This window comes from Sapajus apella, unplaced genomic scaffold (assembly GCF_009761245.1).
Source record: "Sapajus apella isolate SASKATOON/1434 unplaced genomic scaffold, GSC_monkey_1.0 scaffold102, whole genome shotgun sequence".
NCBI classification, from domain to species: domain Eukaryota; kingdom Metazoa; phylum Chordata; class Mammalia; order Primates; family Cebidae; genus Sapajus; species Sapajus apella.
In genome coordinates, this window is record NW_022437042.1 from 3,219,493 (window position 1) to 3,246,370 (window position 26,878).

General features: G+C 43.1%; 1 protein-coding gene across 1 annotated transcript; it reads right to left on the reverse strand.

Annotated features, from left to right (window-relative positions):
- Positions 1-1,330: 1,330 nt before the first annotated feature.
- NKRF (NFKB repressing factor) lies at positions 1,331-18,330 on the reverse strand. Its single transcript, XM_032258361.1, has 3 exons — positions 18,065-18,330; positions 5,410-5,540; positions 1,331-4,345 (listed from the first exon to the last, which is right to left on the reverse strand). Exons 1-3 carry the CDS (start codon positions 18,328-18,330, stop codon positions 2,388-2,390), a joined length of 2,355 nt encoding a protein of 784 aa, XP_032114252.1. The 3' UTR covers positions 1,331-2,387.
- Between the last annotated feature and the right edge of the window lie 8,548 nt (positions 18,331-26,878).

The following is a 26,878-nucleotide window of genomic DNA, read 5'->3' on the forward strand; positions in this document are numbered from 1 at the left end:
TGAGGAGGGTACACTGCTTAAGTCCAGGAGCTTGAGACCAGGCTGGTCTGTCTGGCAGAGACCAGAATCCCATCTCTACTAAAAATACAAAAAATTAGATGGGCCAGGTGGTGCACACCTGTAGTGCCAGCTACTCGGGAGTCGGAGGTTGCAGTGAGCTGAGATTGTGCCAGTGCACTCCAGCCTGGGTAACCAGAGTGAGACCCTGTCCCAAAAAAAAAAAGAAAAAAAAAAAATTGTGGGAGCCACAGTGGCTCAGGCCAGTTGTCCTGGCACTTGAGGAGTTGAGGCTACACGTTTGAGGCCAGCCTAGGCAACATAAGAACCTCTCATTCATTAAAAAAAAAAAAAAACTGTAATCATATAAAATCTATAAATATTTTGCTTAGTTCTTTTTGCCCATGTTAATATGAAGTGCCAAAATAAAATAGACACATTTCTCTTCCTACCAACATTAGGAAAGGCTATGCACTGTAGGAAGATGGTTAATGGAAAGCAATGACCACACTGGTTAGTCACCAAAAATGATTAACAGTTACAGAGATCCAGGTGTAAAAGCTAAGAATCTCTTTATATTTTAAAAACAATTTAACTACAGTGGGAAGCTGCTTAATGTAAAATATAAAAAACAGGGCCAGGCATGGTGGCTCATGCCTATAATCCCAGCACTTTGGGAGGCCAAGGTGGGCGTATCACCTGAGGTCAGGAGTTCAAGACCAGCCTGGCCAACATGGTGAAATCCCCATCTCTACTAAAAATGCAAAAACTAGCCAAGTATAGTAGTGAGTGCCTATAATCCCAGCTGCTTGGGAGGCTGACGCTGGAGAATTGCTTGAACCCCAGAGGTGGAGGCTGCAGTGAGCCAAGACTACACCATTGCACTCCAATCTGGGCAACAACAGCAAAACTCCATGTCGAAAAACAAAAAACAACTAGGGGAAAGGAAATTACTATTTCTTGTTGGCCAATTACATGTCAAGCATGGTGCTAAATATTTTCAGGCATCGTAAACCACCTAATTGTCCCAAACATCATTTCATTAGAGGTGTTTAATGATCAATGGTAATATTCACCTGTGCTGTTATGAGGTTATACTTGATTTATCTGAGATACAAAATCACATAAAAGGCAGCAGCCTAAGATTTGGTTGAAGCGAGCGTGTTGGTCCACAGGAAAAAAGTGATAGTTGACTGATTCCTATCTGTTAAATCAGTACCTTCATCCACACGTGCTCTGGGTGTTGAAATATTCTGCGCAAACACCACTTCCCTTCTCCAAAGACCCAGTGTTGCTACAAGGCTGCTGCCCGGAAATGAGCACGCCACCATTCTCAACTTTGGCTCTTTTTTATTCAGGAAGTATACACTAATTCTTTTTATACATTTTTTTACATTCCAGAAATAAGCGAAAATAGCAGTTTTAAATATGTTACAAAGTTGGCTTTTCAGGCTTAATAAGCTTTTTGAGAGAGGGACCAGCCAACTGACCTTTGCATCAAAGCACCAATGTGTCTTCAGTCTTTTACCAAGCTCTACCACAGCTGTGGCTGCCTTGGATGTCCTGCACATCCAAACCGTGTGAAAGCTATAATGGAGAGTTGCTGTGAGTCTCTCTGCAAGGCACCAAGAACAAACAGTTCAAGCTTCCTTTCTTCAGATTGAACCAAAGTTTTTGAAACTTTCAACTGCTCTCTCAAGTAGTGCTCTCTCAGCGTGAAGACTAGATTTTGTTAAAACCCATATATCACAAGATACAGTAAATCACTTCCAATATTCTGGAAATCACATGGTAGAAGTTATAAATAAATGAACACTAAAATTACTTTAAGAAAGTTTTACATCATTTAGTTGGTAAGGACATTTACATGTACAGCACAATTTAATGTTAAACATTCTATAACTGGCTTCACACAAAGATGAAAATAGATTAATACAAAATGATCTGACATTTTCAGTAAATCTGGAATTAAGATATTGTAGTCAATATCAACTTTACATATTGTTGCAGATTGCTGTGCTATGCCCTTTAAAATGAGGATTTCTTTCTCGGGGTAAAATTCCATTTGGATATGTGTTCTTGCTTGTCAAACTGCTAAAATCTGAGGGACACAGCAATATCAAAGACACAAACAGTAACTGCACAATATCTGCTGGATTAAGCTAATACAAGTGGACAGAATTAATTCTTTAGGTTCCAATATTTAATAAACCACTATATGAAATGAACAAGGTGAGACATCTTAAGATGAATATACTCTGCAACCAGGACATGTAGCATTTTTTAAATTCAAAAATCTGCCTCATTAGGCATTTACAAAATAAATTAGGAAGATCTCAATTTGCTTGAGGCATTGGAAGATCTCAATTGGCTTGAGGCATAGGAAGATCTCAATTTGCCTGAGGCATAACAAGCTCGTAATGGCCCACTTGGCCTTCCTGTTTGAGCTGATCTAGTAGGTCTTCCTTCCGTCTTTTTCTACCTACCACCAGGTACCTATCATGGCCCACCCCATGAGACTTACTCTTAAGACCATACTTCTGGGCAATCTGATGTATTTGCTTCCGTTCGTCATTAGTCAGCTCTCTAGAAAAAGTCAAATCTGTGTGGCTCTCAGAGCGGGCGTAGTTTCTGATGATCTGTTCAATATCTCTCTTGGCAATTTTATTCACCCTCTCTACATCCAGACCAAGCCCCTCCCGCTTATGCTGCTCTTTGACTGAGATAGGCTCCCGTATGCCCTCACCAGATTTACCTAAACCACCACCAGTCCAACCCATCTTTCTCAGCAGCTGATTGCCGATGTTATCTTCTCTGATTTGCTGTTTATAAGCCTCCTCTGCTGAGCGGCCCTGAATTTCATTTCTTGAAATCACATCTTCAACAGTTCCTTTCTTCAAGTTGTTAATGACAGTTGGCTGGGTCTTTTTGAGGGTTTTCACAGCTTCCCCAGCAGCTTCATATTTGACAGTTTTCTTCACCCCAACTGCTTCTGCAATTACTTCGCTCTCTAGAATCACTTTGCATTTCCAGCGGAGGCCTGCCATCCTTTCATAGACATACTCAACTGTCATTCGGTTAAACTGAGCTGTGTCGTTCAGTGTGCACACGGGATTGGAAGAATTCTCGTAAACCACAAGATCCTTTATATCTTTCTTCTTTCCAGATCCTCTGGGTGAAGAGCCTGTATGGCATTGTGAACTTTTGACAGATGGGTAAGTGGGCTGCGTTTTTTGAAGAATTTTCAAAGCCTCGTCGGCAGCTGCATGTTTACTTGTTTTCTTGGTTCCATAACCTTCAGCTAAGCAGTGATCTTGTAAAAACACTCGACAACGCCATGTGCGATTTGGCATCATCTCATATTTGTATTCAACTGACATCTTGTTGAATGAGGCAGAATTGTTAAGGATACCAATTGCGTCATTTGCATTTTCTGTAATGACAAAATTGGTCCAGTGTTTGGCGGAAGCATTAAAAATTGGCTGCCCGGAAGCATCTTTACCCAGCACCACCAGGTCCTCTGGTGGTTTCAGAGCTGGAGGAAATTCATAGGAGGGCACGCCAATCTGACACACCACGAGGTCCTCTCCAAACGTATGCTTAAATTTCCGCCGGACAACTCTAACTTCAATACGTTTCTGCAAGAGTTTTACAGCTAGCTCAGTAGCTCGATCCCTGGACCCATTCTTGCTGCCAGCATAACCTGTAGTTAAGTAGATATTTTGGCATCTAACTTCACAAGCATAGCCATCAGTTAGAAGTTTTTTATTTTTGGGGATGTCGGCAGGAGGAATTTCCTTTAAAGGAGCATATATATACTCAGGATTTGTCTTACATGCCTGAATACAACGAGTTAACATGTATGTGTAATTAATTTTATCAGATCCAGAAGTCATCTCTGGATTAGAAAGGTTCTTCCAGATAGTCGCTGTTAATTTTTCAATAAAATACTGCTTCTCAGCTACCACGGACTCGGGAAATGTCTGTGATGGTGAAGGCTCAGGAGTTGACTGAGAGTTTGCCTGCTGTGATGTGCTGCTTGGGGCGGGGTTCCCACTGTCAAAATACATGTTGGCTGTTACAGGCTGGTCTTTTGTGAAAATGAATCCTGATGAATCACAATACTGAGAATTCCCATCTTGTATACTGAAAGAGTCTTGAGTATAATCTTGGTAGATGTCTCTTGGCATGCTGGCAAAATGTGTTTGTTCATTTACCTCTTTTGTTTGAGGGCCATAAGGATCTTCCTGTCTTTCATCTTTTGAACTACTAGCTACAAAATGTACAGGCTCAAAACGAGGTCTCGCATGGAATTTGGAACCGGCTTGCTTTTTAGGAGGATTTTGACCTATAGAATGAGTGAAATTTACAATTCATTAAAATGGGAATATTTCAAAAGAACCAAGCAGGAAAATAGTACCAACCATATTATTTGCAAGCTGCATTGTTGGTACAAGATACTTCCCATTACAAAAACTTCATGTCATTTGGGCAAAGGGACTCAATTATCAATCTAAGATTCCAGCATAAGGAGGGATGCTCCCTATCTTTCCACATGTAAGGGAAGACCTTTGATAGAAAATATACCATTGAGTCAAGTATGCAGGTCACCACCACACATGACTGGTAGATGCTTTTGCATCAAATGAGCTAAAGCACAGGTGAAATACACTCTTCACCTTGTGCTGGAAGGTGAAGTGGACTGGAAGATTGTTCCAGTACAATCTCATACCACCCATGCTGAAAAGCTCACTTAAGGACTACAAATGGAACAGATGGCTCTAATGCAAGAGAGATGATGACCAGAGGCACTTACAAAGCCTTTCTCTTTTGTATCAGAAGTGAGTGACTCTGTGATGGTGCTTTACATAGTTGTGACTAAAACTCAGAGAAAAAGAATTATCAAAAGATTCTAAAGGTTTTCAACTTCAAAACCTCAGTTCTGACCCATTCATCACAAAAGGGTGTTTGCTCTATTTTCTTTCTAGAACAACAGCTGGAAACTAATGATTTAGCGGAGATGCCAAATTTAAAGCTATGGAAGAACTTGGATGAGGCTATACCAGACACTAGAGCTTCTTTCCTATAACACTGCTCAGTAGAAAGCTCATCCATCCTGGACCCATCCAAGAAGATTTAGTGACTTAGATGCTCAAGTGATCACGAGATAAGATTCTAGTTAGAGGGAGGTTCTATGGCATAAACTTCAAGGATTGTATGATTTCAGTATTCTTAGTTTCAATTCTATTAGCATCCTCAAAAAAGTGTATATAACTAAAAGCTAAAACTCTTTTACATGTGTGTAAGAACTAATGTTATCAATGTTGTTTGAAATAATATACCACACTCATATCATTTTTAAAAGCCATGTTGTTTCTTGAAATCCCACCTTTCAGAAACAAGTATACTCACCATCACATGTTGAGAGGTGGCGTTTTTGACCTTTGGAAGACTTGGGCAGCATCAGATCATATGAAGGCATCTCCCCGATATCAATACCTTCAGCCATTTGGAGAATTTTTTCCATCAAGCGTGGGCTGTACCTATTTAAGTTAATATAATGTACAGTTAAAACAGGTAGGGGTATCTTTTTAAAAAATCTCCTAAATAAGCCAGTCTTATAATTGCTCCCACAAGACTTTATCAACAGGGTATTTTGGCTATAAAACCAAATATAAAATATTTACCTATCAAATGAATAATTATGTTACTAATCAGGAATCAAGATTTTTCAGCATAAGACATACAAACTCAAGAAATTTTAGCAAAAATGTCTTTCATTTGAATTGAAAATATCAGTTTAAATTCATGATTTGTTTTGATTGTGGTCTCTATCATTTCTCGTGAAATAGAATGAAGGTCCCTTAGAGAAATGGTTGATTCTAAGCGTGTGGCAGGAAGTGTCTAAGGTGAGTCTGAAAAATCTTGTACCTAAAAACAAGGAAACTGTCAAAGATCAAAGGAGTTGTGTCAAATGGACTCAGATGCCAATCCGAATAGACTCCTACTGGCAAAGTGAGCCAACTCAAGTATCAATAACAACAATTATGGCAATGGATTGAATCAAACATGCTGAAAATCCATTAGTTTATAATGATACTTAGAAATTATTATTGGTCACCGTTGGAGGATGAAAGGAGCCATGTCATTATTCTGCAAACAGGTATATATGAAAGGAAGAAAGCAAACATTTATCCTGTATTTTCCTGTGAAAAATGTACTTCAGAGCAACCACAGAGCTGATTAGGAGAATGTCTTTTGGAGAAGCATTCCAGCTAATAAATGAAGGAATCATGAACTACTACTATTCTGTAACCCATAATAAAATAAAAAACCATCATCAGACCAGGCATGGTGGCGCACGCCTGTAATCTCAGCACTTTGGGAGGCCGAGGCGGGTGATCACTTGAGGTCAGGAGTTCAAGACTGGCCAACATGGTGAAACCCCATCTCTACTAAAAATACAAAAATTATGCAGGCGTGGTGGTGGGCACCTGTAATACCAGCTACTTAGGAGGCTAAAGTAGGAGAATTGCTTGAACTTGGGAGGTGGAGGCTGCAGTGAGCTGAGATCACACCACTGCATTCCAGCCTGGGTAACAGAGTGGGACATCCTCTCAAAAAAAAAAAAAAAAAAAAAAAAAAAAGATTATCAATGGCTGCTAAACCTATTAGGTGAAAAGCTAATGGTGGAGAGCTGACAATCAGACCCATGCAAATATTTTCAACTGATTACTGACAAAAGTGCCAAGGTAATTCAACAGAGGAAGGATATCTACAATCTAAAATAAACCTCACACCTTACACAAAACTAACTCAAAATGCATCATAAACCTAAATGTAAAACTATAAAACATTTATTAAAAAAAAAAAAAAAAAAAGAAAATCTGCAGGATCTAGGGCTAGGCAAACAGTTCTTAGGCTTGACACCAAAAGCATGATCCATAAAGAAACTGGTGATAAAGATGGACCGCATTAAAATTAAAAAGTTTTGGCTGGACACGGTGGCTCACTCCTGTAATCCCAGCACCTCGGGAGGCCAAGGTGGGTAGACCACTTGAGGACAGGAGTGCGAGACCAGCCTGGCCAACATGGCAAAACCCCATCTCTACAAAAATAGAAAAAAAATTAGCTGGGCGTGGTGGTACACACCTGTAGTCCAAGCTACTTGGGAGGTTGAGGCAGGAGAATTGTTCGAACCCAGGAGGCGGAGGCTGCAGTGAGCTGACATTGTGCCACTGTACTCCAGTCTGGGTGAGAGTGCAAGATTTCATCTCAAAAAAAAAAAAAAAAAAAAAAAAAACGTAAAAAGTTTTGCTATTTAAACACTGTGAAGAGGACGAAAAGTCAAGCTGCAGACTGGGAGAAAATATTTGTAAACCATACGCTTGACAAGTCTAGTATGTGAAACTGAATAGAAAAAAAAATCAAATTAAAAAATGAAAAAAAGACATGAACAAAATATTTCACCAAAGAGCATAGACAACAGATTGCAAATAAGCACATGAAACAATGTTCATCACTAGCCACCAGAGAAATGCAATTTAAAACCACAATGAGGTATCACTATACACCTATTAGAATGGTCAAAATAAAAAATAGTGACAATACCAAATGCTGACAAAAATGAGGAGAAACTGGATCACTCAGACATTGCTGGTGGGAATGGTATGGTCACTGGAGAAAGTTTGTTAGTTTCTTATAAAACCAAACATCAGGCCGGGCGCGGTAGCTCACGCCTGTTATCCCAGAACTTTGGGAGGCCAAGGCAGGCGGATCACCTGAGGTCGGGAGTTCAAGGCCAGCCTGACCAACATGGAGAAACTCCATCTCTACTAAAAATACAAAATTAGCCGGGTGTGGTGGTGCATGCCTGTAATCCCAGCTTCTTGGGAGGCTGAGGCAGGAGAATTGCTTTAACCCGGGAGGCAGAGGTTGTGATGAGCCGAGATGGTGCTATTGCACTCTAGCTGGGACAACAAGAGCAAAACTCTGTCTCAAAAACTAAACAAACATACAAAAAAACAAACATCAGTTACCATTTGATCTGGCAAGTGCAATCACACTCTTGGACATTTATTCCAGAGAAATGAGAACTTTTGTTCACACAAAAACCTGTACATGAATGTTCATAGCAGCTTTATTTGTAACAGCCCAAAACTACAATCAGCCCAGACGTCCTTCAACAGGTGAATTATTAGATTCTGGTTCATATACAATATGAAACACTACTTGGGACAAAAAGGAACAAACTTTTTTCTTTCTTTGATAAAGAGTCTCGCTCTGTTGCCCAGGCTGGAGTGCAGTGATTCGATCTCGGTTTCCTGCAACTTCTGCCTCCTGGATTCAAGTGATTCTCCTGCCTCAGTCTCCTGAGTAGCTGGGACTATAGGCATGCACCACCATGCAGGGCTAATTTTTGTATTTTAAGTACTACAGGGTCTCATCATGTTGGCCAGGCTGGTGTCAAACTCCTGATCTCAGGTGATCTGCCCGCCTCAGCCTCACAAAGTGCTGGGATTACAAGTATGAGCCACCGCACCCGGCCATCTCTTTGTATTATTTCTTACAATTGCATGTGAATCTATAATTATCTCAAGAAAATTTTCAGTTAAAAAAGTTGATGGAGGACTTTATCATCTTATTATCACTAAAAGTGGGACAACCAAACATGTATCCCCTGATGTGATACAATAGGATATACAGGGCACTATCTAGAAAGCATTACGGCTCTCCGAAGAATTGAACCTGAACCTAATCAAGTTCCTGACTCCCAGAAACACGTGCACCACCGCAAGAATGGAACCACCCAACTCCAGAATGAGGGAACAGTATGTGACAGCCCGGTTTCCTCATCAAATAAATACTGTAGAATGAAAATAGGAAGAGGGAATGGTTACAGGTTAAAGGAGACTGATCAATCAAATACATTGTATACTTTGTATCATGAATGAACCAAATGATCTGTAAAAAGACATTTGAGACACATGAAGAAAACTGAACATGAAATAGGTATTGGGTGATTTTTAAGAAATTACTGTTAATTGGACGGGTATGGTGGCTCATGCCTGTAATCCCAGCACTTTGGGAGGCTGACGCAGGCGGATCACCTGAGGTCGGGAGTTCGAGACCAGCCTGACCAACATGGAGAAACCCCATCTCTACTAAAAATACAAAATTAGCCAGGCGTGGTGGCGCATGCCTGTAATCCCAGCTACTCACGAGGCCGAGGCTGGAGAATTGCTTGAACCTGGGAGGCCGAGGTTGCAGTGAGCCGATATTGTGCCATTGCACTCCAGCCTGGGCAACAAGAGCAAAAGTCCGTCTCAAAACAAAAACACAAAACAAACAAAAGACATTACCGTTAATTTGTTTAATATGAATAATGGTATGGTGACTATTTTTAAAAATTCTTATCTGATACAGATGTATACTGACAAATGCACAGGTGAAATGATGTCAGGATTTTAAAAAATATACTCCGTACTATCCCCACAAAAAGCTAGGGCAGAATAGATGAAGGAAGAAGGGTAGCACAGCAGACTATTGATGACTGCTGAGTGATGGGTACATGGGGTCCATTAAACTCTTTTCTACTTTGGTGTATTTGAAATTTTAAGACAAAGCTTTAAAATATACAATTTTAAAAATGGCTCCTGGCTGGGCACGGTGGTTCATGCCTGTAATCCCAACACTTTGAGAAGTGGAGGTGGGCAGATCACTTGAAGCCAGGAGTTCAAGACCAGCCTGGGCAACATGGCATAACACCATCATTACAAAAACAAACAAACAAACAACTTAGCCAAGCATGGTCACCCATGCCTGTGGTCCCAGCTACTTGAGAGGCTAAGGTGGGAGGATCACTTCAGCTGGGAAGGTCAAGGCTGCAGTGAGCTGTGATCGCACCACTGCAGTGTGGGTCACAGAGTGAGACCCTGTCTCTTCTTTTTTTTTTTTTTTTTTTTTTTGAGTAGGAGTCTTGCTCTGTCTCCCAGGCTGGAGTGCAGTGGCCTGATATCAGCTCACTGCAACCTCCACCTCCTGGGTTCAAGCAAATTCTCCTGCCTCAGCCTCCCGGGTAGCTAGGATTATAGACATGTTCCACCACGCCCAACTAATTTTTGTATTTTTAGTAGAGGCAGGGTTTCTCCATGTTGGCCAGGCTGGTCTTGAACTCTTGATCTCAGGTAATCCGCCTGCTTTGGCCTCCCAAAGTGCTAGGATTACAGGCATGAGCCACCAAGCCTGGCCGAGATCCTCTTTCTTTAAAAAAAAAAAAAAAAAAAAAAAAAAAAAAGAAAAATAAAGGCTCCTTATGAAGCAGATTGGCTAGTTGATAGAATAACATTTTACTGCAGAGAAACAGGAACATGAGCTCAGGTATAGTGTCTGTTATCACAGTTATCTGCTCTCCCTTCCTATCTTCAGAGCCTTCCCAGCCTAGGTCCAAAAAAGGGATTCCTGGTAGCATTTGGGAAGAAAGTACTGAAAATGAGTAACTATCACGCCTTTATAGGAGTCGGTTCAGAACTAGAAAGAGGGTAACATTTTCCATTTTCAGTAAAACAAGTTCCACATCCATCATGTCTTGTTTAAAACAAAGCAGAAGTCGAAGCACGGTGGCCTCCCTGACAGATTGCTGGAAGCTGGCTCAGTTGTATCCTGCACTTCCTATTGACAACTGCTGCTGCTAAAGCTAGCACAAATATTTAAATACCAAGACTAACTTTATTTTCATTTACTCTTATCTGAACACCAGAAAGCACAGTCTAAAACACAATATGGCCGGGCACAGTGGCTCACACCTGTAATCCCGGCACTTTGGGAGGCTGAGACGGGCAGATCACCTCAGGTCAGAAGTTCAAGACCAGTTTGGCCAACATGGTGGAACCCCGTCTCTACTCAAAATACAAAAATTAGCCGGGCATGGTGGTGGGCGCCTGTAATCCTAGCTACTTGGGAGGCCAAGGCAGGAGAATCGCGCGAACCCAGGAGGCAGAGGTTGCAGTAAGCCAAAATCGCACCATTGCACTCCAGGCTGGATGACAAGGGTGAGACTCCATCTCAAATAACAATAATAACAACAACAACAACAAAATTTTAAAAAACCATACATTCTACATATCACTTCCGTTCAAATTTGGGAGTCTAATTTCCAAAGTATGAGATAAAGAGTAGGAAAATGAGATGAGTCTACAAATCTTAAACTGGTAATCCCACACCTGTTGTCAAAAGTGGCCATACAACCAGGCAACTCACCCTGAATTCCAGTCAACTTTCTCTAGACCTTCAGTTAGAGCCTGATTCCAAGTACAGTGTACAACCGCAAATGGCATATATGTCTTATGGTATGATGCAGTTAGGGCTCATTCATGCTCACTTTTCTCAGGTTTCTCCCAGCATCAGTAATTATTCTAGCTACTTACTATACTCTATTCATCACATGTGCCACAAAATTCAACTTTACCCATAGGCCATAAAAATAAGTCTTTGTGGTCAGGTGCAGTGGCTCACACCTGTAATCCTACCACTTTGGGATGCCAAGGTGGGTGGATCACAAGGTCAGGAGGTCGAGACCATCCTGGCCAACATGGTGAAACCCCATCTCTACTAAAAATACAAAAATTAGCTGGTCGTGGTGGCGTGTGCTTATAATCCCAGCTACTTGGGAGGTTGAGGTATAATGCTGGAACCCAGGAAGCAGAGGTTGCAGTGAGCCAAGATCATGCCACTGCATTCCAGCCTAGCGACAGAGACTCCGTCTCAAAAAAAAAAAAAAAAAAAAAAAAAAAAAAAAAAAAGTCTTTGTGTAGGTTGCTGACACAGTTCTACGTCCTTTGCTAGAATGTCATAATACTGAAGAAGACCAAACAGTCTGAACAATAATGAAAAAGACCATATGGTACCTAACAAACATTTGACTATTCAAAGAACAATGTAAATACAAATCTAGAATGTTGAATAAGACAAGGATTCTACAATTATTCAGAGTAGCTATCCAAAGATAAAGAAGTGGTAAAAATGTGTACTTTACACATTTAAAGTAAACCAAGGCATTAAAGCTTTTACTACTCAGTTTTTCCATAGTCTGTTTTTTAATAGTGTGTTTAAAGTAATGCCTTTAACATAGGGAATTTTAGAAAATCCACCAAGAAAAGCACCTACATTCCCAACCACTGGCCGGGAGCAGTGGCTCATGCCTGTAATCCTAACACTTTGAGAAACCAAGGTAAGAGGATCACGTCAGCCCAGGAGTTCGAGACCAGCCTGGGCAACATGGCAAGACCCCGTCTCTACCAAAACAAAACAAAACAAAACAAAAGCTGGGCACTGTGGCATATGCCTGCAATCCCAGCTACTGGAATCACTTGAGCCCAGGAGGTTGAGGCTACAGTGAGCTGTGATCACACCACTGTACACCCGCCTGGGTGACTGAGTGAGAATCTATCTCAAAAATAATAACTCCAACCAGTGACAACTTCATCAACATGTTGCGGTTTATTTTTTATTCCTTTTTCTGTCTTTCCCATAATTCCCCATCACTATGAGGGCATCTATGTTGATTTGAAATCTGGTGGGGTTTGTTTTTAATTTACTGTATCATAAGCCTTTTCTCCACATCATCACCACATGACTTTTAATGGCTATACAGTATTCATATTATTGAATAAAATGTAAGATATCATTAAGGCAAATCTAATATAGTAATTTTTTAAGATGCATGTGTACTATATATTTTAGTCTGCTAAATTACCCTTTAGATTACAAACGCTTAAAAAGAAAACCACACCAGGTGTGGTGGCTCACGCCTGTAATCCCAGCACTTCGGGAGGCCAAGGTGAGCGGATGACCTGAGGCTAGGAGTTCAAGATCAGCCTAGCCAACATGCTAAAACCCCCTCTCTACTAAAAAAAAAAAGTACAAAAATTAGCTAGTCATGGTGGCGCGTGCTTGTAATCCCAGCTACTCAGGAGGCTGAGGTAGGGCAGGAGAATCGCCTGAACCCAGGAGGCAGAGGTTACAGTGAGTCAAGATCACGTGGCTGCACTCCAGCCTGGGTGACAGAGCAAGACTGTCTCAAAAGAAAAAGAAAAAAAAAAAAAATTCTTTGAAGTCTTATGGGTCTCAAAAGTAGCTGATACTATACCAAACTTTTGGAAACCAGGATGTGACTCAACTGTCCCACTAGCACATAAAAAGATGATTCTAATGAACAAAACCCATCTGTCTTCTTAAGTTTTACATCTCTGGACACAAAACAGGTACATATATATGCATACCTATGAATAACATAAGCCACTATAATATACAATGGCAGCTGAAATTTAACAAATATTCAGTAACAGATGCTTAAAAACTTTTTTTTTTTTTTGAGATGGACTCTCGCTCTATTGCCCAAGCTGAAGTGCAGTGGCATAATCTCAGCTCACTGCAATCCCTGTCTCCTAGGTTCAAGAGATTCTCCCGCCTCAGCCTCCCGAGTAGCTGGGACTACAAGCACTTGCCACCATGCCCAGTAGAGACAGAGTTTCACCATGTTGGCCAGGCTTGTCTCAAACTCCTGACCTCAAGTGATCTACTCGCCTTGGCCTCCCAAAGTGCTGGGATTACAGGCATAGGCCACCACACCAGCCTTAAAACTTTAAAAAAATATATTAAACTGTTCTAAGTTCAAATAAAAAAGCTAAGATTTGAAAATTAAGCAAAGATTAAGGTTTCCAAGTATAAAATTGTTTATTCAAAACTATTCATAAGGAAAACTAATTTAAAAAAACAACAACTATTCATGAGATTTGGGCCGGAGCCGGGTGGAATGGCTCCCGCCTGTAATCCGAGCACTTTGGGGGGCCAAGGTGGGTGGATCACCTGAGGTCAGGACCAGCCTGGCCAACATGGTGAAACCCCATCTCTACTAAAAACACAAACAAAATTAGCTAGGTGTGTTGGTACATGCCTGTAATCCCAGCTACTCGGAAGGCGGAGGCAGGAGAATCACTTGAACCCAGGAGTGGAGGTTGCAGTGAGCCAAGATCCCGCCATTGCACTTCAGCCTGGGTGACAGAGCAAGGCTGTTTCAAAAGAAAAAAGAAAAGAAAAGGACTCAGGCCAGGCGCAGTGGCTCACTCGTATAATCCCAGCACTTTGGAGGCCAAGGTGAGTGGATCACTTGAGCTCAGGAGTTCGAGATTAGCCTGAGCCACACAGGGAGACTCTGTCTCTATTAAAAAACAATTAATAAGACTCCTGACATCATAAGTGAATAACATACACCCGGATTACTGATAAATCTTTAAAAAGCTCCCACACTCATTTCATTAGCTAGTGATTTATACACTTTCCCTACTATGTGCAGTTTTATAACATCTCAGCCAGCATCTACCTTCCAAATACCAGTCTTGTATCAACCAGGAAGAGACAAATAAGGAAGCAAAGCTAGTTTCATTTTAAGGTATAGTTTCTCTGTTAATTAATGTCTCATCAAAGGTGAATAGTAGGCCAGGATTCCCCTTCTAATTTTATTGATCAACAACCACTGGAAAACTAAATGCCCGAGTTAATCAAACTGATTTATTAAATATGGAGACACTATCTACAATTTTTAAGTAAACATGACAGTTCTTTAGGCATTCATATGTACAATTATTTAAGTGCTGTTGATGTAGTTGGTCAGAAAACTGAACTAATTTTTCACTAGCCACAAGACATATCTTAGAAACTGCTTGCCGAAAAAATTCTTGGTAAGCTGTTTACTTGTACAAAACAGACAAATGAAAAAATGAAGAGAAATAATTTCAGCCATTTGAGCTTTCTGGTTGTCTGAACAACGAGGGGGAAAAATGATTAAAAAACAAACTGGAAGACACTGTTATATTTTATCCGATAAGGCAGTGGTTCTGAGAGTGCTGCTCTCTGGATCAGCAACATCAGTATCACCTGGGAGCTTGTCAGGAAAAAAAAATTCTGAGGCACCACCTCAGACTTACTGAATCAGAAATCCTGGGGCTGGGACCCAGCAATCTGTGTTTTAACAAGCCTAACAGGTGATTTTGATGCGTATTAAAGTTTGAAAACCCCAGTTAGAGTCAAGAAGATATTCAAATTTGTTCTGTGGAAATTGCCACCACACCAAAAGCAATGAAATATTGTCTGTTTCCCTGCACATCTGAGTTCCTCCTGGCTTGGTCTTATGATGAATGAATTTTCGAAGATTTATTTGACCCAGGAGTTTATTTCAGCCCCAAGTAAAATGGAACACAAAACATTTTGCCAGAGGGAAAAAAGAGCAAGGAATTTCCTTTTTGCTATTGTTCACAACCTGTTCCAGGTGATATATCTTCAGCAACAAATCAACAATTTAAGGCCAGGTGCAATGACTCACTCCTATAATCGCAGCACTTTGGGAAGCCGAGGCGGGAGGATCAATCGAGCCCAGGGGTTCGAGAACAGCCTGGCCAACATGGCGAAACCCCGTCTCTACCAAAAATACAAAAATTAGCCTGTGGTGGCGCATACCTGCAATCCCAGCTACTCAGGAGGCTGAGACATGAGAACTGCTTGAACCTGGGAGGTGGAGTTTGCAGTGAGCTAAGATTATGCCACTGCATTCCAGCCTGAGCAACAACAAAAAAAATTAACAAGATTAACAACTGAAATTTAGAAAGAGCTATTTCACCACGTATTCTGCAATTCACTTGAGAGAAGAGTATTCTGTCACAGAAAACCAGAACTCTGCCAACATCTACATTAACATCAAGTATTGGAACACAAGTTTTACCCACCTGAAGATGAGAGGTAACATAAAGCCCATCTAAAATGGGAGACTGCACTTGGTCCCTAGCTTCCAAGATTCTTCATTGGCCCTTCCCTTTCTCCTATATGGAAGCTATCAGATACAATGCAAACATTAATTTTCAGTTAAGCTATTTGATAATGTAATGGCAATTCTTGTATTAACTAAACTGACTTAGCTACAATGTAACATAACTATAGCATACATATTATTCACAGATGCACCTGTGTGCACACACAACAGCCTGCAATGCTTGAGCCTTTAACACCAACTACTATTGGACTACTTTGTGTTTTTAATGCCCTGATTATGTACAAGGGTGTTGTTCTTGGAATTAAATCCTGAGATATAATTAAATCCTGAGATATAATGATATGGCTTATGTCAGTTACTTGCTTTCATTCATGATCCATCCTTCCCAAATATGGCAGCTGTGGCTCAGTGGAAAGAGCATTAGTCTGGGCATCAGAAGACCTGGATCCTAGCCCCAGCTGCGGGACCTTGGACACGTGACTTAACTTCTTGTCCTCCACCGATTTAGCAGTAAAAATGAGACACCACCTAATACCCAAAGGTGTTGTAGGAAATGAGATAATAAATATTTAAAATGTGTTGTACATCATAAAGCTGTATACATCCATTCACTCCACGCACATTTATTGCTATTATTTAGCAGGCAATCTTCTAGGCACTGAGGATAAAGGTGTAAACAAGAAAGCAAAATCCCTTTCCCCAAGGGAGCTTACATTCTGGTGGGAAGGTAAGATTTATTATTTAAAAAAAGGATGGTTACCCTCCTTACTCATTTAAGTTTTTGTTTTTATTTTATTTTGTGTTAAGGATTCAGATTTCTGACAGCCTTCTGTGATATTATGGAGACTTACGATTATAGGATAAAGGTAACTTTTGAACTCAAGAACAATATTGTTAGGCAAAGGTCAAGCAGATTTATCTGACTTGTTTAATAACTAAGGCTTCCTTGTAACCAGTTCCTCCCACAAAATAATCATTATCTCTGGAGAGAGAAATTATGCTAACCTAGAGAAGACAGAAAAATAAATTTCTGTGATGAGAGCAAAGTATATCACACTGGATGCCATGTTCAATCATTAAGAGCAGAAGTAGACAATCCTATTTTTCTACATCTGTTACAGTTACTCCTGGAACTGAATTGGCCAAAACTGACCTGATCATATTCCAGAATTTTTTATCATTCCTGATTTAAAAAAACTGACTATGATTGCAGGAATGTGAAAAGAAGTAGTCTCCCAGTCTATCAAAGGAATGACTAGTCCAGTAAAGGGCCAATTTAAAGATTCTGAAGGACAGAGGTCCAAGTAGCCTATTTGGAAAAAAAAAAAAAAAAAAAAAAAAAAAACTGCGTTGGAACCATACTGCAGTCTCCATTGAATGCAAAGAGCTTTAAAGAGGCCTGTTCAGAACGTCACCAGGTTCTAGGAAAGGGGGGGAAAAACAAACAGACACCCCCACCACCACCACTCTCTCTCACACACACACACACCCCGAAAACCTCACTCAGAGCCAAATGCTAATCCTTCTGATCCCATTTAGGGTAAAAAGAGGGCAATCCATTTTTACAGTAGATATATCCATTTCTTTGTTTGAGTCCAGATACATTATGCGCAAATCTACAAGCAAGGCTGACACTGCTGCGGATCAGAGAGCTGATACGTACCACCTCCCCAGGAGAAGACAGTAAGACCCTGCTAGGGAGCTGCAAGTAGAGGAGGGTATTTTATTTAAGGGGGATGGAAAAAGAGTGGTCAAGGAGGAGACTAGGATTAGAACAGTGGGGTCCCTTCGCCCTTCCCTCAAAACCCCGACTGTCGAATATATTCTCTGCGGATACCGCATCCTTGGAAGGCCCTACGCAGGTCCGAGATACTGCTATTCATCATTTCCCACGTCCTCTAATACCACCACCAACCACAACGACCACCTCTCAATAATTCTCTTCTAGGCGCTGCTTTATCTCCATCCCTGGTCCTGGAGAGGCCGCTCCTGCGATCTCTGCACCCTCCTAGCTGTTATGTCACACCGAGACACCACAGTCGGCCACCCCACCCCCAGGCCAATAGTGATCCCTCTAGTGCCCTCCAGCACCTCCAAATCTCCAGCCTCCAAGCTATCTTCTGCATCCCGCCCCCGTCCCTATCCCAACCACCATCATCGATCCCTCCACCGCCGTCCCTAACCCGATCTCCCATCACCGATTTCTTACTCCCGTCCCTAACGCGACCCCTACACCTTTCTCACCTGCAGCCCAGGAAGACGTGGTTGGTCCAGGCGGCGGAGAGCGCGAGGAGCTGGTCGAGGGCAGCCCCGGGATAGCTGTGCAGGTGCCGACAGATGAAGCTGCGCCGCAGAGCCCACTGCCAGTCACTTTCGTGGCTATAGCGCCACTGCTCCAGCACTGGCTCGGGCGGGGGCGGCGGGAGGGGCGGCAGCGGCGGCGGCGGGAGGGGGGGCAGCGGCGGCGGCGACAGGAAGTCGCCCCCCAACAGCAGACGTCCTCCAGCCATCTTCTCCGCCCCCAAGCAGGGACCCCAGGGACGAAGCCGACTACGGACCGCGAGCTAGGCAGCTAGCAAGCCGGCGGAAACAGGGGGCCGGTGGGAGGGACCGGGTGAGGAGGGGCTCGCCGAGGGGCGAAGATCAACTCTCGTGGGGACTGGAGTGTATGCGTGGGGGGCACCGTTAGGAGGAAATGAGGAGCACGAGCTCGCGTCCCGACACCGGGGTGCAAGCCCGCTGCACGCCTCCAACTCGTGGAGGAACAGAAGGGCTCCCGCTGCACTCAAGCGCGAGCCCGGGAGGCCTAGTCAGGCTCCGCACCTCCACGGATCCGCTGACCCACTCACTGCGCGGAGAGCGAAAAAAGACCCCAGCACGCTCTGCTCCCCTCCTCTAGGCTCTAGCCTACCTACCCGCGTGCCGCCCGGGGTTGTGAGGCCAGTGCGCTTGCGCCGCGGCTGTTCCCTAACTTCCGAATCCCGTCGCAGAATCTCGCGCGACGTACTTTTTTCCCTCCAGTGACGACTACGGGCCTTTGACGCACTACGGTGACTAGCAGAGGGCGGGGACTCCAGAAGGAACTTAGGAAGATTCTCTGAGGTTCGAGAATATGGTTAGAAGGTGCTCTCAGGTGAATGTTGGGAGCCGATGGATCGTCTGACGCTTTTCCTTGGATTTCTAAGCAGCACGACGGTGAGACCCTGTTCCTTGTAAGGGATTTAGGTCTGCCGTGGACTTTACATTCAAAACAAAACAAACTGTCAGCTCCCCGAGGTGCCTTTTCTTCAGAGTAGCTTGAAATGCTCTGTGCATCGTGCATCATTAGCTTTGTATAACAACTTACTGCGAAAACGTAGTAAAAATGAAACACTTTGCAAACAAAATCATCCACAGCGCCGCTTAAGTTAGCCACTTTTAAGTCCGTACGACATTCCAATTGCTGAAGAACACACAGTGTGTTTACACAGTTATGATCACGACTGCAAATAAGTCTCTATTTCATGTCTCAACTTAAGTGCAAAAAGATTACAAGATAAAAAGGGCCCAGATAAGAGTGTACTGTACGGCCGCAAGCCGTTGAATCACTGTAGCCAAAGGTATCACTCCACCCGGAGTCGTCTCCACTCAGTAACGTCATTCGCTATCTGCCAACCTGTGTCACGCAAGCAGTTTATCAATGAATGTCTGTCAGCGGGAATTTTCACAGCACCTACTGTGTGCTCAATACAGCAAGAATACAAAAAAAGAAGGAAAGCAAGTGGGATTTCTCTATTGTGCTGGAATTGACGACAGTCTTGGTCCCACCAGGAGCCGGACCATTGGATGAGGTGGCTTTGACCCGCTACCATCTTTAACTCTCTAATGACGTATTTCTAATTCTGTGACACTTTATGTGTGCGGGTGTATTAGACCAAGAGGAGCAGAAGATAACTGCACTTTTCATACTTCCATGATTTATTTCCATGTCTGTCTTTCTCTATGGTGGGCATTCATGTTTATTGGGGTAACAAACTGTTTTTTGTTTGTTTTTGTTTTTTAAGACGGAGTCTCCCCCTGTTACCCAGGCTGGAGTGCAATGGCCCGATGTCGGCTCACTGCAACCTCCGCCTCCCGGGTTCAAACGATTCTCCTGCCTCAGCCTCCCAAGTAGCTGGGATTACAAGTGTGTACCACACACCCAGCTAATTTTTGTATTTTTTTTTTTTTTTTTTAAGTAGAGACGAGGCTTCACCATGATGGCCAGGCTAGTCTCGAACTCCTGACCTTGTGGTCTTCCTGCCTCGGCCTCCCAAACTGCCGGGATTACAGGCGTGAGCCACCGCGCCTGGCCCAAACTGTTTTTAAAAAGTTCAAAAGGTGATACATGCTGTAAAGAAAATAAAACAGGCCGGGTGTGGTGGCTTACGTCTGTAATCCCAGTACTTTGGGAGGCCGAGGTGGGAGGATCACTTGAGGTCAGGAGTTTGATTCCAGCCTGGCCAACATGGTGAATCTCATCTCTATTAAAAAAAAAAAAAATGGCCTGGGTTGGTGGCACGTGGTTGTAGTCCCAGCTACTCCGGAGGCTGAGGCAGGAGAATTGCTTGAACCCCGGAGGTGGAGGTCACAGTGAGCTGAGATCGTGCCAGTACACTCCAGCCTGGACAATAGAGTGACACTCCATCTCAAAATTAATAATAATAATAAATAGGGGAGTGCAAAGGCAAATGAGGGGGAACACTAGATGGGGAGTCAGGTGACTTAAATTCTCATCTCATCATTGCCAACAACTATCTCTGCAGCCCTCGGCAAGTCACTTCACCTCTCTGGCCTTATTTTTCTCACTCATACAATCATGACTTGAATTTATAATCTCTAACCTTCCTTCTTAGTATTGTATTCTTTGATTTGCTGGTTCAGAGACTAACATTACCTCAATAAACATGAATGCCCATCATAAAGAAAGACAAACATGGAAATGAGGAATTCTGAAACTGAAAAGTGCTTTTATCTTCTGCTCTTCTCAGTCCAATACACCCCTACACCTAAGGTGTCATATGGTTAGAAATATGTCATGAGAGAGTTAAAGAGGGCACTGGGTCAAAGCTACCTCATCCAGTGGTCCTGCTGCTGGTGGGACATTTAGTTTTATATAGGGCTATTTCTCCGCACCAAGCTTGTAATCAACTCCAGGACAACAGAGAAAAACCACTTTCTTTCTTTCCTTTTTGTTTTCTTGATGTAATCCACTGGAATGTCAGTTATGTGAAAGCAGGGAACTTATCTGTCTTGCTGTTAGCACCTACACCTTGACCCTGTAGGCATTCAGAGATATTTGTTGAATTAAATGGGTAAATGAATGAAGCTCTTCCCTTTGTCCCAACCTAGCGAAAATCACTTCCTTGGAGCCTAATTTTAAGCTGATTTGTTATTTCATAATTAGATTTATTTCATCCCGCCATGGTTTGAGTGTGTCCCCTCCAAAATTGAAGTGCTGAAACTTAATGGATAATGTGATGGTATTAAATCATGGGTCCTTTAAGAGGTCATTAAGCCATGAGAGCTCCTCCCTCCGGAATAGGATTAAGGCCCTAATGAAAGAGGCTTTACACAGTGTTTGGTCACTTGCCCTTTGCCTTCTGCCATGTGAGGATATAACACTCCTCCCCGCTGGAGGATGCAGCAACAAGGTACCATCTTGGAAGCAGAGAGCCGTCCCCACCAGACAACTAAACTTGTTGGTGCCTTGATCTTGGACTTCTCAGGCTCCAGAACACTGAGAAATAAATTTATATTCTTTATAAGTTGCCCAGTCTCAGGTATCTTGTTATAGCAGCATAAATGGACTAAGACACAGCCTAAGTTGCCAACTTTCACCAAAATCAGCATTGTAATAAATATACATCTTTCCTAGAAAACAATCTGTGAAAATATAAACTACTTCCTCTTAGCCTGGACTTTCCCGTTATATACAAACAAATAATTGTAATCTGACTTTTGAACTTGGATTACAAAACAAAAGGCAATGGAACTGATGTAAGAGGACATCTGCTCTGGAACAACTATAACAGGATTCCATTTGTAAATCCCACTAAGGAATAAACAGCTTCATCCATAGAAAACAAATTTCCAGGATTCTCCATGTCCTTCTCTACCTGGTATCCTTCTGATTACAAGAAAATCTATCAGCCTATCTATTTTAGCCCATTCCTTTCTCACAGCCACAGATGGTTTCTCAGTGAGCAGGAGTAGAAACCCCTGAGCAGAAATACGTTAGTTGAAGAGAGGTGTAGGTGTAGATAATAGAGGTCGCCATTACAATCCTAAACAATCCAGAAGGCCAGGCGAGGTGGCTCACACCTGTAACCCCAGTGCTTTGGGAGGCCAAGGCAGACAAGTCACTTGAGGTCAGGAGTTAGAGACCAGCCTGGCCAACATGGTGAAACCGCGTCTCTACTAAAAATACAAAAATTAGCCGGGTGTGGTGGCACACATCTGTAGTCCCAGCTACTCAGGAGGCTGAGGCAGGAGAATCGCTCAAACCTGGGAGGTGGAGGTTGCAGTGAGCCGAGATCGCGCCACTGCACTCCAGCCTGGGCAACGAGCAAGACTCCATCTCAAAAAAAGAAAAAAAAAAAAATCCAGAAACCTCCTGTAATCATCCATCCTCCTTCCCTCTAATGCAGATGTCTGTCACTGCCTTAAGACACGCAAACCTGCCTTTGGACTGCTTTGAGCTTCCTTTCCTGCTTTTGCCTATAGGGGGAGTCAGTACGCAATGAAAAGATGAAAACTTGGAACCTGATGCAGCACCACTCCCATAAACGATCTGAAAAGTTCTTGGCCCGAGTATTCTGCACCACCATGTGTTCTTGAGGAATGTTTACTAACGGATTGAAAGCATAACTAGGAGTCCTCACTGGCCAACTGTGAGTAATGTGAGCACCAATATTATTAAAGAGAGTAATGAATTATAAACCATTGAAAAATAGGGAGCCGTAAGTCTGCAGTGATACCAAATAGATAAATACTTTAGAGAAAAGGGAGGGCCTTTGCAGGGAGGGCCTTTGCTTGCAGTCGAATACCATGTGCTAACGGGTAAATATGGAGGGAGTGCTGGGGTTAGGAAATCATCATTTTGTATAGATTGGTCCAGGCAAGCATTATCAATAGATGCTCAATCCAAGGAGAATTTTTGATGAGGAGTAAGTTATTTCCAGGAACTTAACAGTTTCTTTCCACAGAATGTTTATTAGTAGCAATAAAGAAAAAAAAATCCCAGTAATTATATCCTACAGAAACTGGGCAACACGTGACCCTAAATGAGAACATCATATTTTTAAAATAAGACTTCAAAAATATCAATGTAATGAAAGACAAAACACGGCTATTCCAAATGAAAGGAGACTAAAAAGACAGGGCACGATGCATAAACCTAGACTAGATCCTGTACTGCAAGAAAAAATGCTATAAAGGATATTATTTGATAGATTAGTGTTAGAATGTGAAATTTACCAAAATTGATAACTGTCTGTGGTTATGAAAGAAAATATTATCTGTATATATGGTGTAGATACATATATATGGGGCACAAAAATGATAAAGCAGTAGGGCAAGATGTTATCAACTGGTGAATCTGGGTTAAGAGTATGTGAGTATAGTTTGTACTATTCTTGTAACTTAATTTCAAAATGAATTGTTTCAAAAGTGCATTAGCTCCTGACATTGGTGAAGAATATAACTCTAGCTACCTCTTCTTCTTCTTCTTTTTTTTTTTTTTTTTTTTGAGATGGAGTCTTGCTGTGTCGCCCAGGCTGGAGTGCAGTGGTGCAATCTTGGCTCACTGCAGCCTCTGCCTCCTCGGTTCAAGCGATTCTCCTGCTTCAGCCATTGGAGTAGCCTGGACTACAGACGCGTGTCAACACACTGGCTAATATTTTTGTATTTTTAGTAGAGATGGGGTTTCACCCTGTTGGCCAGGCTGGCCTTGAACTCATGACCTCAAGTGATCCTCCTGCCTCGGCCTCCCAAAGCGCTGGGATTATAGGCATGAGCCACTGCGCCCAGGCTCACGCCTGTAATCCCAGCACTTTGGGAGGCTGAGGCAGGCAGATCACAAGGTCAGTAAATCGAGACCATCCTGGCCAACATGGTGAAAACCCATCTCTACTAAAAATACAAAAATTAGCCTGGCGTGGTGGCACACCTGTAGTCCCAGCTACTCAGGAGGCTGACACAGGAGAATTGCTTGAACCAGGGAGTCGGAAGTTGCAGTGAGCCGAGATCGCGCCACTGCACTCCAGCCTGGCAACAGAGCGAGACTCCGTCTCAAAAAAAAAAAAAAAAAAAAATTTCAACTAGGGGTGGGACTCAGTGGCTCAGGCCTATAATCTCAGCACTTTGGGAGGCCGAAGTGGGTGGATCTGTTGAGCTCAAGAGCTGGAGACCAGCCTGGCCAATATGGCAAAATCCCGTCTCTACAAAAAATAAAAATAAAAAACGTAGCCGAGCATGGTAGTGGCCCCTGTAGTCTCAGCTACTCGGGAGGCTGAGGTGGAAGGATAGCTTGAGCCCAGGAGGCAGCGGTTGCAGTGAGCCGTGGTCGTGCCACTGCATTCCAGCCTCGGCGATGGAGTGAGACACTGTCTCAAAAAAAAAAATGTTCAACTAGAAAGTTTGAAAATGGAGAAGAGATCAGGGATCAGGATAGGTGGATGAGATCAAGAAAGCCTTCAAGGTAGGACCTGAGCCTTGAAGGTAAGATTTAAATCAGTAGAGGATATTTCAGACAGTCAACAAACAGTTTGTGTAACTCAGGGAGAGGTTTGTGCAGGGATGGAATAGACTGGACAGAATGAATATTAGGAAGTATTGGAAAACATGCTTGAGTAGATACAAGGGGCCAGTCCACAAGTTCCTCAAGGGCAGCACCTAATTAGATCTTAGGCAAAAAGATTTAATTACCTGCCGGGTGCACTGGCTCACACCTGTAATCCCAGCACTTTGGGAGGCTGAGGCGGGAGGGTCACTTGAGGTCAGGGATTAGAGACCAGCCTGACCAACGGGAGGAAACCTGTCTCTACTAATAATACAAAAATTAGCCAGGTGTGGTGGCGGGGGCCTGTAATCTCAGCTACTCCAGAGGCTGAGGCAGGAAAATCGCTTGAAGGGGCCGGGGGAGGTTGCAGTGAGCTGAGATCATATCACTGCACTCCAGCTTGAGCGACAGAGCCAAGACTGTCTCAAAAAAAAAAACAAAACACCAGTCCTATATGTAACAGCGACTATTATGTTACATAGATATTAAGTCCAGGGCACAGACTTTCTAAAGCCCAAGGCAAATAACCTAAGAGGTAATGCAAGAGGTGGATGGATACAATGGTAAGTAACAAAACCACTATGAGGTCCTGCTGTCCCAATGCATAACTGTCTCAAAGGTGCCTTCATTTTAAAAGAATGGCCTTGCAAGAAAGTTGTTCTTTTAGCAGAAAGACGAATCTCCCTAAGTGGGAACATTTCAAATAGGAGAGGACATTGTTAACCTCAATGTGGCCAAGTGGAGCCCTAGGTTGCTTGGCCTTTTTGAAGGTATAAGAGACTCATCCTTTTTTTTTCTTTCTTTCTTTTTTACTGTTAACAGGAAGGTATATGAATGCATTGCTTGTATACAACAGGCAGTCCTTAACTGGTTTTATTAAGGCACTCCAGAGAGATCTGTTAGATGCGGTTAAGCCACAGGCCAAGGAAAAAAGGAGAAAAAGAGAACCCTTCATGAAAGCCAAGAGACTCATTCTCCTAGAAGCAGGTGGCATTCTCAGATGTTCAGCAACTTCTCTCCCTGGGAGATGGCTCTGGTCACCACAGCAGGCCCACGCCCCTCCCCATTGATGCGCTAGCAACGCTGTATGCAAATTTTATTAACTGCAAACCGATTCCCCTCTCCCCCACTAATGTGTATTAAAATTCCAGCTATGTGTCTATGTGTCTTCATTTCTTCTTCTTCTTCTTCTTTTTTTGAGATGGTGTCTTGCTCTGTCACCCAGGCTAGAGTGAAGTGGTACAATCTCGGCTCACTGCAACCTCTGCCTCCCAGATTCAAGCAATTCTGTCTAAGCCTCCCGAGTAGCTAGGACTACAGGTGCCCACCACCACATCTGGCTAATTTTTGTATTTTTGGTAAAGACGGGGTTTCACCATATTGGTCAGGCTGGTCTCAAACTTCTGACCTCAGGTGATCCGCCCACCTCGGGGTCCCAAAGTGCTGGGATTACAGGCGAGAGCCACCGCGCCCGGCCAGGACTTCTTTTTGTTTGTTTATTTTTAAGATGGAGTCTTGCTCTCGTCACCCAGGCTGGAGTGCAATGGCAGGATCTCGGCTGACTGCAACCTCCACCTCCTGGGTTCAAGCAATTCCCCTGCCTCAGCCTCCCGAATAGCTGGGATTACAGGTATGTGCCACCATGCCCGGCTAATTTTTGTATTTTTAGTAGAGATGGGGTTTCCCCATGTTGGCCAGGCTGGTCTCAAACCCCTAACCTCAGGTGATCCACCCACCTTGGCCTCCCAAAGTGCTGGGATTACAGGCGTGAGCAACCGCGCCCGGCCTCTAGAGACGTTTTAAACATAACTTGCCTCTAGAGCGCACAGTTCGCAAGTCTATAGGGCTCCAGGGCTTGTAATTTTCCATAACATCTTGGTGCCAGCCTCTGCTCAGTGACGTCACAAACGTCACAGACGTATTGTGTCACTCGGCTGCCCCCTAGTGTGCGAGCTGCGCAGAGCCAGGCCTATGTACCCGGGTACTTTCTGAGGCCTCCAGGCCTCCGTACCGAGATGCCCGCCCTGATTTCTGCACCCTGGCCCTTAGGGAAACGAAGCTGACGAAAGTTCGTTTCCCTAAGGGTCACCAGGGTTCTTTAAAGTGAGGGCTCTCTCTCTTGCCCACTTTAATGCTTAGGAGGATGGGAAGATGGGAGGCTCCGCTCTCTGGTAGCCCCAGGACACAAAATACTCCTTAGTATCTATAGAATGCTTTTCAAGTCATGAAGTGCACATATCCATATATCCATGTATTTT